General features: G+C 37.1%; 1 protein-coding gene across 3 annotated transcripts in view; it reads right to left on the reverse strand.

Annotated features, from left to right (window-relative positions):
- SMOC2 (SPARC related modular calcium binding 2) overlaps positions 1-14,683 on the reverse strand; it is a 149,522-nt gene that overhangs the window by 68,257 nt on the left and 66,582 nt on the right. For 2 of the 3 annotated variants that reach the window (XM_053974024.1, XM_053974023.1), the window contains exons 5-7: positions 6,602-6,649; positions 2,501-2,551; positions 1,653-1,727 (exon numbers count right to left, since the gene is read on the reverse strand). In XM_053974024.1, the coding sequence (XP_053829999.1) occupies positions 1,653-1,727; positions 2,501-2,551; positions 6,602-6,649 (174 nt within the window). The remainder of the gene's footprint in view (positions 1-1,652; positions 1,728-2,500; positions 2,552-6,601; positions 6,650-14,683) is intronic. The other variant, XM_053974025.1, reaches the window with a different exon arrangement.

The following is a 14,683-nucleotide window of genomic DNA, read 5'->3' on the forward strand; positions in this document are numbered from 1 at the left end:
TGCCTACAACAATCAGTGAGGACACTGTTTTTAGCACCTAGATTCACCTTGTTTGATTATGTCAATCTGGCACATCAGATATAGCCACAAATTACAGAAAGGTTTGCTGCATAGAACCTCCTGAAGTAATTCTACTAGCCTGGGTATGGCACCACCATCGAGAGCAAGTCCTGTTGTTAGCAAATCTAACACAATCATGCTTTTCATGATGGGCTAGGAGTCACAACACAGGTAAACTATGCTTCTGGTTCCTCTTCTCTTGTAAATGTGTTTTTAGATGGACTGGAGGTTACCAGTTCCCAGAAATGAATCCACCTTTTTTATTTTGTCTCTGTGTGTCCACTTTTGTTTGTGTGTGTGTGTGTGTGTGTGTGTGTGTGTGTTTTGAAGCTTTGGCAGCTACACTGCAAACTCAAGAAGTCTTACTTTAGTCTCTAGCACTGTAAAAATTAAACAAACACTCCTAACAGTGACAAATTTCTACAGTCATATTTTATGCTACAGAAATCCCAAAGGAGTTCTTGCCTACACTGACTAAAGAAATGAAAAATTAAATCTCCAGCATGAAAAGTATTTGCTTCAAACTCTTGCCTACACTGTTTAAGGTCCTTCCCTTAAGTGCCTACTTAAATCAAGGAGAGAAAAAATTATTAATAATTATTGCACTGATCTTAAAAATAGCTTGTATAAAGGAATCTTTAAACCTTTTAGCATCTTGCTTTCTTTCTTATGATGATTGTTTGTCTTCTCTAAATGCTTTTGGCCCTCAATTCAGTAAAATACTTAAGCACAGTACTTAATATAAAGCATAACCACAATTTCTACTGGATTTGAAGTGTGGCTTGGGATGATTTACTGAATCATAGCCTATATCATTAATGTTTCCTTTCAAACTATGCATTTTTCCACAGAAATAGAAACCAGGAAGATTCTCTAAAGTTTATCCCACTGAAAGGAAGGAGCAATGAGAAAGGCATCAAAATTCATCATCCACCAAAGCACTGAATTTATCTGAATACCAGAGACTTCAGTCTTAGGACATTCATCTGACATTCCTAGTCCAGGTTTAAAAAGCTCAATTCTAAACAGTGATGAAAATAAATAAAGTCAGAATTCCACAATTATTTTTTAAAAAGCGACATAATAAATTCACACCAAATCAGTGATCAGTTTATAAATAGTAGGTGACTGATGTAGCAAAAAGCAACACCGTCTTTCCAATTCCTGCTCACTGAAAAATGGCTTCTGATGGGAGCTTGCTTCTTTTCAAGTCTGCCTCCTAAGATTTACCACCAAACAAATGTAACCCACACTGTTGTTTTACAAGCCCCTTCTTGCTACATAGCACCCAAAAATAAGCAGATAACAAAGAAGATAATTAAAAAGACTGTAAAAAATAAATGTCTGGCCCACTAACAGATGCAAACAGGTGTGAGCCAGAGACTTTAATGGACTAATATAATTTTAGCCAAGTAAAGCCTGGCCAGATGTGCTTCTCTATAAAGGAACATATGATGCATGAGCTTAGTAAATCATCACCATGCAAATCATTAAGGCACTATCCACGAGAGTGGAGGAATGATGGTTATTAAAATTGTTCATGCATATCTTCAGGGGAGCTTTGCAAAGTAAGGATGACCTAACTTTCTTACCTGAGCTTTTATTGGTTTTGTTCTGCCTACTCTTTACTTGCTCAGTCCATAAGGTAGGATAACGAGAATCTATATCTAAGAAAAAAAAGGGCAACAGAAAATACTTTATAAATGTTAACATTTTTAAAAGTTATTAGCAACTGAATAGCATGTGGCTAGTTTTAAAGAAACATGGATCTTGAAAAAAAGGCCACACTGGTTTCTATTAGGGCAGTTAAGACTATTACTAATGCAAGGGCATGAATAGTCCTTTCCTTATCCTATTTGTACAGAAGATTGAAATAAATTTTTTTAGATGAAAATTATGTTTCATTAAAATAAAAAATGTCCTACTCTGGACTCAAAATATATAATGACTGCAGACCCAAATTCTGCAAGATTAGCGGTGAGTGACAAGGCAGCCATAACACAGGACTATTATTGGTTATTTAATGGCAATTCATTTCTCCAGAGGCAAATAAGCCTCACAAAACATCAGCCTTTACAATGATATTACTATTCATTATGCAGAAGATAGAAGTTACCCTTTGACTTGTTCACTTGAACAAAGAGTTTTAATCTGCACTTTGGCTCAAGTTTAAAACCTGTGTCTGCCCTCAGTCATGACAATTAAAATTGTTGATGTTGGTCTCCACACACAAAGTCTTATCTCCAGATTATCATACAAAATTCACTGCCTGTAAGACTCTATTGTGTTTGTTGTCTTTTGTTGTTCCTAAAAAAGAACAGATGTTTGCAATTTCTTGCAACTGCCCCAGCAGCTGTATATACGCCTAGGATGGCATTTTATGTTGTGGAATACAGTCCATAACTGCACAGTTTAATACCACACTGTTAAATTCGCTCACCTTCTTCATCACCTTGAGGCTGAGTCTCCAATGCGGGAGCTGAGGCATCATCTGAATTCAGAATGGAAAAGATTTGCAAGGAGACTACAATTATGAGAGTAAGCTAAATAAGTGTACATACATTATTGAAAATAATGATTTGCACATAGCCCCGGCCAGTAAACAATAATTTAAACATTCTTTATAGGAAGTACACAGCACAGATTTATTACATAAACGGACTATGTTTTATAAGTGGATGGGGTTTGAGGTTATGGATGATGAATTTATTGCAAGTTCTTTGGTGATGCATGAAGTAATCAGGTTGCCCTCTGGAGTGTAATTATTCACTTCTAATGCTGCACATTGATACCTGTAGATTATAACTGAAAAATCAGCATTTCTAAAGAAATAATTAGATAAATTTATAGAGGAAGTGAGACCTGTAAAAGCAAAAACAGTCTGGAGGGAATGAGTGGCTGCAGACACCTTTAAATCAAAGGGTTTTTAAAGCACAGCAGGATCTATTTAAGAATCAGATTGATTTACAAATAAGATTCACAGATTATATAACCAGAATATTGTTTGCACAACTGTTATCCTCTGGTCAGCATTCTCCATCCACCCACTACCAACCATTACTGCAAGAAATGAGGGAGGGAAAATTACAGAAACTACAAGAAGATGTGAGTAATTTTAGGTTCAGTAAAACACTGTGGACGTAGCGCTGGAAAAGAAAAATTAAACATAAAAAATTATTTAAACACGCTTTTGCTAAACAGAGTGGTACCGAAGACCCATCTTCACTTTATTATGTTTTTGTTATTTAAAACTATTGCAGATGCGGGGTAAATATGACTCAGGAGGCCATGCTAGTACATATTTTCCAGTAATATTTTCCTGTGGCATGGAGCTAACTCCAAGACCAAGGTGTACTGCAGTAAACAGCATCTTTCGTGCAAAGGCTTTATTACTATTTCCTGCAGTTTCACAAGTGGAGGTCAGACCAGAATAGTTTCCAGATTGTTTTCTTGGCATTTTCATGGAAGACAGAATCAAAGATAACTGAGAAGCTGCTTCTGGCATGTAGCCTTACCTGGGTAACAAGAGAGCAACAGCGTTTAGGCTAACACACTGTCTCTTTCCTTTCCTTCCTGCTAGTGCAATTCCAAGAGTCTCCTGCTGTCTTTGCTATTACCATCACTGTATGGGGTATTTTTAAGTCTGTGTTGTCTTTAAATCATGCAAAAGGTTTGGGGTCACTCTGACCTTTGCCTCTAAGGGTCACAGTCTAGGTCACAGCAAAAGGTTTGGGATACAGGTACCAAGTACCTATTGATAGCAGGTAAAACCAAATTTCCACCCATGGAATAGTGATCTTTATACAAAACCAAAGCAGCAGCAATGGGAGCTTATTTTCAATGCAAAATTATCTATCCAAGGCATAAGGAGATTTCTTTTAAGAGTGCTCATTCTTCATGTTCACACAATGGCAGGATTCTTTGCTCCAAAGCTATGAAAGACTGTCACTCCTCATTAGTTTTGCTGGCATTTCTGTGGTGTCCTCTGGGTGGTGGAATAAGACCATTGATTAATTTCAGAGAGGTCATCAAGAGTCCTAGTGTACTAAAAATCAAGACACATATTTAGATCATCAATCAGTATGTGACTCAGGAAACCCAGTATTTCAGAAGGTAACTTATGGTAGGCAGATATTACCCAGACCCAAGCCAGAAATTGGGTCTGCATTTAAATGACATTTTTCTAATTATTTTTTGGTACACAATTTCAGTTTGTGAGACATTTAATCTTATGCAATTTTCTGAAATTCAGCATAATGCTGCAACTCGGTGATAATCAGCCCAATCAAAATTAGGCTCCTGAACTTTGCTTTTCAAATGCAAAGCAGCATTTAAAACAGTTTTGGCGTTGCTGCTGTTGTAATACAACATATGTTTAACGACTGATATGAATTAGATATCTCACAGATCAATTGCAAAATTCTTTCCAGCTGGTAGAAAGAATGTATACCAGTCCATATATTTAAACATAAACCTGTTTAAATTCTGTTTGCTGTCAGAGTTCAGTTACTAAGAACACAGTCCTGTAGTCAGTTAAGAATCAGTAAAAAGGATGTGATCCCAACTCTGACACCTGCGCTTTTCAGAGTATAAATATTTTCCCTGGATAGAGGGAAGAACTGTGGAGCCAGAGAACATATAAGGGAATATATTTTAAGCTTCATTTCTATTCCGTTTAATGTTTAAATTTACAAACATGCTAACAAAGCCCCTGACCTCCAACACCTGCAGCTGGAAGTTTTCTTTCCGTATTGGAATACCCAGAGAAAGCAAGGTGCACAAGTACAACAGATATGGCTTACCAGTTCCATATCTATGAGACATCTTGAAAGAGGAGACTGTCTCAAGTTAAGTCTATGTTGTCTCTTGAGGAGAGTCCTCAAGAGCACACCTTGCAGGTCTGAAGCATGTCCCGTGGAGCACTGAGTACACTGTGAACCAGCCTAAGTTTGCTGGGCCACAGTATGGGCAGACACTCCTGGTTACTCCACAGGAACACACAGAGGAAAGAGGAACAGAGAGTGTTATGGTTGTTGTAAAAACTACTACTGTGCCCTTGCAAGCTGAGTTACAAAATACGTTTTACTACACTGGCCGTGAAGCTGAAGCACAGCTCCTTAACTCATATAGATGTATGATCCTGGTCCCTACTCTGTGAGAGTCCCTAAAGAATTTGGGATGTCTCTGACAACACTACTTTATTTAAAGCATTAGGCAGTGACCATCTGGAAGAAGGGTGAGGAAAGGAAGACAGCATTTGAGAAGAAGCAGGGACCACCTGGGAACCAGGTCAGAAGTCTTTTAATGCTGCAGGCTTGTGCTGGAGAACGAAAACCAGGCATGAGTAAAATGCATGTCACTTAAGACACAAATAGACATGGTAAGAAGGGAGATTTGATAAACTGTGTTCATTTCCTTGTTCTATGACTGTTCATTCAGGGTTCAGTAGTTCAGCCATCACAGCCACAAACAAAAATAAAGGATACGAGTCAAGTTTTATATGTGGAATAGTTAATTCAGTTCAAAGCTAAAATGAAAGTCCAGACCTGAAGAAAATGAGCAACCTAAGGTTAGTGGAACCCACAATTTGTCTGGAAATACCTGAAGGACCAATTTTTCAGTACTTTCTAATTATTAGCCTTAAAGAAATAGTGATTCTTTTAGCCTAACAGCACTATAGTTTATTTAAAAGTTAGGTTTATTGCAATGCTGCAAAAGCACCTGTAAAAAAATTCAGTTATATTTACCATGCACCAAACAGACAGGCATTAACATTAGACTAAACAAAAATTAGTCACTTCTTTAAAATTAATTTATGCAGTGTAACTGATGGAAATATTCAGTATGTTGTTTTCAGCTGAATCTAAAATTCTTTCAAGTGTTGGGGGAATGTAAACTTTAATTTTGTTTAGAGCATAGACATGTCATTCATTTTAGTCTATCAGCTATGTCATATTCACATCAGATTTTGTTCTGCCAAAAAGATAAACATCATAATCTATATCAAAAAACAACAATCTTCTGGCCATAAATATAAGCCATCAGATTAATTAATCACAATATAAAGCCAAGTGCTGGGTCCAAGACGACTCAAGCACTGATTGCTATGGAAATAAAGTGAGAACTCCAGTTCCCATGATTTTGGGACTGCAGAATGCTGTCTTTATCAAACCGACAGAATAATCTGTCCTCCAGAAAAAGCAAAAAGTATGGGAAAATATTTCAGAGTATAGAATTGGGAAGGAAAGTTGTTGTCCAAACAGTACTGAATTGCAAATTCTATAGGACTGAGACTAGAAAAATATAGTGTCTATGCATACATATATATATATATATATATATATATATATATATATATATATATGTTTATACTTATACATTTACTAAACACCTGCAATGCAAATATAAAATTAATAACATGCATGCATATATATTACACATGCAGCTACAAAGTATCACAAATTTATATTGATAATTTAAATATATGGAAAACCACAGTAGTGTCTCCCACAGATATTTAAAGGTCAACTAAGATATTTACCTGTTTTGCCTGCACCTTCTCGTTGTGGCAGCTTCTCACTCACTGAACCTACAATTGGAAAAAGGAATTAACCAGAAAAATATTATTTTCACTTCTAATATGTAATCTAAGAAACACAGTTCTTCTTTAATTATTCATTTTTGTATATCACATCAATAAATATCAGCAAATTCTTCCTTTGCAAACCAAAGGTTTTAGCTTTGCCTGACCTCTGCATTTGTGCACAATCCATACACTGCCAGACTCCACTTCTTGGCCAACACAAGACCTGAGAAAGAGGTAGCGTTAAACACTGCATAGACACAAGTCCAAGAATGCTCATGTGCTGCGGGATGACCCTTTCCCTTCCCCACCACCCCAGCAAGGACAGGTTCTGCAGGAAGGAGCATCACCCCAGAACCACTTCCTTGCTGTCCCTTGTACAGGGCAGCTCTCTCCCTCAGCTCAGTTTTGCCTTCACACCTCAGATGCTTTGAGGGGCTTTTTCAGCCTCTAGGCCAGGCCTGGCTCAGATTAAAAACTGTCCTTTTCTGCTTTAAAGGCCTCACACAAAACCTTGTGGAAACCCTATGCTGGTGTGGCAAAGTGTTTGTGTTCTGGGGGGAACACAGAGCCTTATTCTGAGCCTGAGTCTGAGCTGGGCTCACGGCTCATCCCCAGAGCTGTGGCCCTTGGGAAAAGAGAGAGTAGGGGCGAGAAGGGAGTCAAGAAGATTGCAAGATACGGGTTTTAACTTATTCTATTGTAAGTTTTATTTATATATAAGTCTATATTTTAACTTATTCTGCCAGCCTGGACTCCAACCCAACACAGAATCCAGCCTTGCTTTCAAGCCATCAAGAAATGGAGAATCCACTAATTTTCTTAGTAGTTTTTCAAGGGGGCACTTGTCCTTAGGGTTTAAAATAAAAGTCCTTCCTTATTTCTTGCTTATGTGCCATTTCCATTCTTATGATTCTAATTACTAGACACTTTTAAACAATTTATCTGTCTCTGCTGCATTGAAAACCACCTTTAAAAGTGGTAATTGTCTCTCTGAAGAGCCACATGGAGTGATCAAATCTTAAAAACACAAAGTCTTTCCATTCTTACAATACAGTCTCTTCTTACACACACCTGCTAAAATAAAAAGAAAAAAATACCAAAAATCCACTTGTCTGACACATCTGACAGATGTTTTTATGTGCGTGAAATGATTTAGCTGCCTTAATTTTCTTAATTTATTAAGTTATTGGAATAACTACAATCACTGTGTTAAAAAAAAAAAACAAAGGAAACCCAAACCTTGAAGCACAATACTTGTGTTCTAAAAGGACAGTGTAAATAAGAGAACCCACTAAATCACAGGTGTTGCTTACCATACTGAACTGATGGCTACTTTAGCAGGAAGTTTAGACAAGGAGTCTGCCAGAGGGAAGATGCCTAACATTACAAATCAGCCCTGATGATTTTAAAGCCTCCATAAAAGAATACATAGCATTGCAGCCAAGATAGTAACCTTCTGATGGATTCAGCTCTTAATACAGCTTTATATATCCAAATTACAGCTTTATAAATTCATATTAAAATATTCTTGTTTAGACTTGTTTCCTTTTATAGCAATAGTGTATTTTCATTATATAATGTTTGAGTCACCAGAAATTGAATAAACTTAGTGATGCATCAGTATTAATTGAGGCAAGAAAGTCACTATCATTGTAGGAACTATATCCAAGCGTGCTTGGGATAGCTTGTTCTAAATGGACTCCAATACTAATCCATGCTGATCACTCTGAAAAGGAGGCAGATTTTGTATTTATGCTGAAGTCAGAAGATCTGAGTTTTTGGTGCTTGGCTTACATTTGATAAAAGACTCAGCTTGACCTCAAATAAGATGTTCCAGTGTTCAGAAGTACTACATACAAAATTACAGGTTTTTCTAATTGCACTAAATACCAGTGATCCAATCTTTCCTCAAATTTCATCCAGCTATTAACTCTGTAGTTTCTGAATTTCATTTTGGTTCACAGGCTTATAATTATAATTTCCTTGCAAACCCAGATACTTTAGGCCCGACTCTCAGTCACACGAGCATTTTAAACAGACTTTTCATTTGTGAGTAGAAATGATGTCTCAGCAGGGAGAATGTGTGTGATGAACTGCTACTCATTCTGCTCCAGTTTGGCACCAGTGTTGTCTCTCTATGTACATTAGAACTATTAGTATAAATTGAACTCATTTTACACATAAGTAATTTAACACAATGGTGAAATTTATATATCCCACCTCTTAAACTAAAAGCAGAAAAATCTTTCCAGATGCATTCACATTACTTTGTCTATATGAGAAATGGTGAGAATGACTAAAGTCTGGGAGAATTGAATTTGATTTTTTTTACCCTAAATTTTCATGAAAAATTAATGGATGGAGGAAGAGAATGGCATTAACTAGTACAAAAAACTAACACAATCATACTGAATCTAATTTCAGAAAGAAATTTGATTAATTCTATGAAAATTAGCTTTACTGGGCTAACACTAATTTTTAATAGTCTTAAGAAGTCAACAATAATATTCACCGAATTTCCTATAAAAGAAGACCTGTGCCCTTCATATAGTTCCACCTGAAATTTTCAATTTATGCAGCATAAACTTTTCTTGTTGTCTTCAAATTCGACGTAAGGAGTTATTGAGTTTGTATCTTTTTTTTACCATTTCCTGAATATATTTAAGGTAGAAGCACTTCTAGCTGAAGTGATGATAGGAAGTTGCATTTGCAAGTTTTTAGGAAATTGTGTCTTCAGTATCAAGATGAATCCCCACATTTTCAGCTAGGCAGGAAACAAAACCAACTTATAACTTATCTAAAAGTTAGGCAATGTAGTTAGTACACTGTAAGGAACCAAATCACCACATAAATAAATATCCTTATGGAATGATGGAGGATGAGGAGGGATATTAGGTTCAGCAGCATTACTTTAGGAGGAAGAATTTAACACCATTCAAGTTTGTACACTTGGTTAGCCATCTATCTATTTATGATTTTTATTTTTTTTTAAAGGCAGACATAGTCATGCCTTAGTTTATTGCAAACCCCGCAATTCCATCCAATTTTACTCTAACATCATCTGAGGCACAATAAATATTGCACAGAATGTGATGTGAGTTTTGTGGTTTTTGATTTTAGCACATCCATTTTCTATAATTCTGATCATATGGGACTGGGCTATTAAAAAAAAAAAAGGTGAAAGCCTATTATTATCTAGTTTAGATAATGATTTCTGATCTCCTATTAGAGAAGATCTGATATATAATCACTGAATGCAGATATCAGGAAAGGTAAACTCCCCCTACTATTCCTATCTCACCTACGGTTGTGTCTGACTGTGTATGTATAGGCAAAGAACTATGTATGAGGACTAAATATCTAGATGACTCAAGGATGGATATTTTTCTCCAGCTAATGAAAACAATTTAATGTAAACTTTAAAAGTTCGTTGCCTTCCCAAATATATTTTTGCCATCATATTATCTGATCACAGTACTATACTAGAAGAGTTCTGAATTTCTAAAGGTACTTACTTGTATTTTGGCCATAAAAGATGATCATACCATCTTAATCAAAAGGGAGCAAAACTACTTCACAGAAGAATAAAATATGTCTCCATACTTCTGCAATCTCATTGGCAGCAGCCCAGCATATTTAATAGGGCAAAAACCCCCTACAACAGGCAAAGACTGTATCTTCCAATGATAATATAACACCTGCTTCTCAGCTTCTGCCCCATTTCTCAGGACTCCCTGCTTATGGAATTTCTGTAGTTCCCTGTAGTGCTGATAACAGAGAAGGAGAATTGTAAAAACATCCTTTTTTTTTATGTCTGGTGCTCTTTAGTGAAAGTACTGGGAGACATGAATCATTTTTAAGGAGCTTTCTTTTTAATGCCATCATGGGAATGTGTTTGATTTACTGTCCCTCTCACCATTGCTCCTGCAATATTTTCATGGAGTGGAACAACATTTTGAGATTTAACATGTGTGTCTTAGCAGTACCAAATATTGATGTGGGAAAAACTGAAAAGGATGGAAGAAGAACGTCTTTCAGGTAAGGATATAGTAATTAAAGCAAAGGTTTACATAAAACAGTTGGAAATTCCTGCATTTTTTAATGTTGTTTATGACCTTCATCCTTCCATATTTTAGACTCTTGCACAACAGGAAGCTTAAATAAGAGCAACAAGAACAAGTCAATGAGCAAAAAATGGCTCAGGCAACTGTTGTTGATACATAAAAAATACCTATGAGACACTTTTTGGACCTGAAATACCTTTAGGAAACACCACGTTATTCAGCTAAACAACCTTAACAGTTAGGGAAATGTAGAGGTTGTTTTGCATACCCAGTATCACAAAGTAAATGGGAAGCATGGATAGGGGTTATAATTGCTAAACCAAACTCCTAACTGCCCATTCTAAATTCTGCTTCATATTTCCTCTATTAAAAGTCAAGTTCTTCCAGACTGCCATGTTCTTCTTTCTTATTCCCGGGCATTCATCAAAGGTTGTTCCACTGGGGGGGAATGAAAAGCAAAAAATTATCCCATCATTTCAGATCAGCACAGTTGATTAGAAATGTATTTGAACCTTATCTGAAGTTGCTGAAGAACTAACCTAGAACTGAAAATTAACTGAATATTTTCATTATAGCAAAAAATTTTCATACATTCCATGGTAGCACATTACCTGTAAGAAAATCATTAGAAAAGCATCTTAATTGTCTGTACAAATTTTCCTCTAAAGGAAAAAGGTGGCAAAACTGATCTTGGGAGAAAAAGGTATGGTACAGGCAAACTTAGAAATTTGTATAAATGTTTTTGAAATACATATAGCATCCAGCCTGCAGAATACAAAGAAGCATTGAGAATAGAGAAACACACCGGTGTCAGGATGCTACCACTGCAGGAGATCTGCCTGCATGTCAGAAATGGCAAGGCCATTCCTGCATCAAGTCTAGCAAGACACAGTGTATTGGACTAACAAGGGACAACAGTATTGGCATCTCTGTAATACTAGTTGAAACAGGAATATATCTACACAACTTCAGCTGACCCACTGAAGTTTTGGTTAAAATTCCTGTGCATAGTTGTACTAAATAAAAAAGTACAAAAGGGAATCAATAGTGATCTGGAAAACATCAACACTCTTGCGAGGAAAAAGAAATCCAGCTCTGTTATTCTAAACAGATGGCAATTTTGAATACATACTTGGAAATGGGAGAAAGATGCACTTGTGCATCAGACTTTCATTTTGCAATAAACGAACTAAATTTTGCTTTATTATACCCCATAACTTTCTGAGAAAATGTGTAGCTGCCTTCTCTGTTCAATGATAAGGTTTCTTCAGATCTCTCAAAACTGAGTCCTTAGCCAATACCACTGTAAAATCCCCTAGCATTTCAAGCCTTACTTCCAAATTTTGCTGTGGCTGGATTTCTTTCCTGAGGGACAAAGGAGAAGTGATGAACAGTAAAACATGAGAACACCGATACAAGCAGGGGACAAAATGTGCAGAGATAATCCCACAGGGTCTCATAACAACTGAAAAATTACCTACAATCTCTCCATGGATCAAAATCAGACTCTGAATACTCTCACCTGTGCCCTGGAGCAGTTTATTTATGTCTGAGCGACTAAATTTAATTTGAGTCCTATTAAGACCTTGGCCTTAGCATTTCTGTAAAAATAATTTCCCTTCCCACCCCTCCAAAAATGAGCTGAAGCAGTCTGGCAGTTTATCTGCTAGGCACATTAATTCCTTTGAGAAGAACAAGGGTTAGGTTCCTGTAGTGATATAGAATAATTCTCATATTAATTGATTAATTTTCTGGGAACTACACTGCAGTTGTTCCTCAGTAATACCAGTACAAATAGAAAAAGTGAAAATATAGCAAATAATTCAACAACATTTTGAGCCAAAACAGTGCCATGTGTTATAAGACACCTGAAAAACAATTATTTATTGAACTTTCAGCATCATCATAACCCTTTTTTTACTGATGTCAGTGAAAGGACGGGCAGGGAGGATATAAATGGAGGATATAAAAATAGATTTGCAGATAAAGAACAAAGGTGCACTATCAGAGAAGCCCTGGCTATGGACATGTAAAAACGTCTCTACTCAAAATTACACTGAAGCACGAAAGTGCTGTCCCAACCATAGCATCATAGAATAACAGAATGGTTTGAAAGAGACTTTAAAGTTCATCTCATTCCAAACCTCTTGCCACGGGCAGGGACACTTTCCACTAGACCAGGTTGCTCAGACCCCCATCTGTCGGAACCCAGGGTGTCCCTCAGACACTCTTGGATGTTCTGGGCTCAGGGCAGAGGCCTCTGAGACCCTGGCAGGCGGCCAGGGACCCCTGTGGTCTTGAGCTTGACCCATGGAACAATTTACCAACTTTGCAGGAAGAACAAGAAATCACAAAAGTTTAGATATTATAATAGAAGTAGTCACAAGGTGAATGGTAGAATTTTTTAGTGCTGTACAGGGGGGTTTTAGGCCTTGTACAGGGGGGTCTAAGGTTTGTACATGGGGGTCAGAGGTTCTAAGATGGAGGAATTTGGGCGTGCCCTGTCCTCCTTCTTTCTTCTTCCTATTCTCCATGTTCTTGGTGATGTTGGCACTCACAGATTGGTTTAGAGTAGAAAGTCACTGTTCAACATAGGTAGTGGGCATTGGGGAAAAACTATAAACACCTAATACGTAATATGTGATATAAAAGATGGCACCAGCCCCTCGGGGAGGGGAGAGAGGAGACAGCCAGAGACGGGGACAGACAGAGTCAGGGACAATGTCAGGGAGTCTGTGTGCCTTGAGATAACATGCAATAAACTGCCTTGAGACCGGACGACTGAAGACTGCTGAGTCTTTCTTTGAAGGCACGGGTTGGAGGAGAGACTTCACCACCAGCCGGAGTCACCCCAATCCGGGGAAGGCTCCGACACCCATCCAACCTGGCCTTGAACATTTCCAGGGATGGCACATTCACAGCTAAAGAAGGCACATCCACAGCCAAAGAAGACACATCCATGTGTCTTATGGAGATGCAGATCAGTCATAAATGATAATGACACTAAAATGAAAATGAATGCACATTTTCCCCTATTTTAAGGTTTCTGAATATTTTATCTTATTTTTCACAATTGAGTCTTGTTTCACAGTGACTTTTCAGACTGGGTTAAAAGGAATATTTTGAAGAGTATTATTTCTGGATAAAGTTTACCTACAGTCAAGATATAGAAAGATTCTGCAAGTCATTTTAACTAGAAAGACCTTAAGAATAAAAATAACTTTCTATAAACTTTGCTGAAACTTCTGCAGTGGTCTCTTCCTTCCTCCATCTATTCATTAAAAACATCAATGTTGTGCTTGAATGACTGAAGTAGATCAGAACAGGTAAATTCCCTGATTCACTTTCTTTTTCAGCCTTGTTCACATTTCAGGATTGGCTTTTTAAAGCTATTTCTTCCACTTTCTGACAGAGAATGGTGCTGCAGCACAATCAGTTAAACAATAGATAGAGTGTAAAAATATTTGTAGAGCTCTTTCTGTACAATTCTCTCAACCTCAAGGGGTGTGAACAGCGATTCTGACAACCATTAATACACTCAGGATTTATATTTATCATCAGTGTTAATGAAATAGGGTCAGAAGCAAACCCCTGAAAAACAAAACTTGTTAATTGTCCTGATAGAAGACAAAAGGCAGCATACAACGCAGTGAGTTTGATTTGCCAGTTAATTTCTGCAGGCAGTTTTTTCATTTTGCTCTTAATGCTTTTATTTTATTATTTCTCCTCTGGATTTGGTCATTTGTGGAATGTGCTGCGGGAGTTCTTTCAATGGGCTATGTTACAAATGGTCACCCCCACTACGTTTTTTCCCTGTACTCTAAATATTGATCAAAAAAGGCAAATCCCTCTGAAAAGTTTTTGCAATGAGTTTTTGTGCAAGAGAGTTTATAACATAAAGTACTACATCAGCAATTCAGTCACCAGGTTTCATATATGGACACATAAATATGGTATAAATGACTACTGCAGA

The sequence above is a fragment of the Vidua macroura genome, chromosome 3 (genome assembly GCF_024509145.1).
Source record: "Vidua macroura isolate BioBank_ID:100142 chromosome 3, ASM2450914v1, whole genome shotgun sequence".
In the NCBI taxonomy this organism is placed as follows: domain Eukaryota; kingdom Metazoa; phylum Chordata; class Aves; order Passeriformes; family Viduidae; genus Vidua; species Vidua macroura.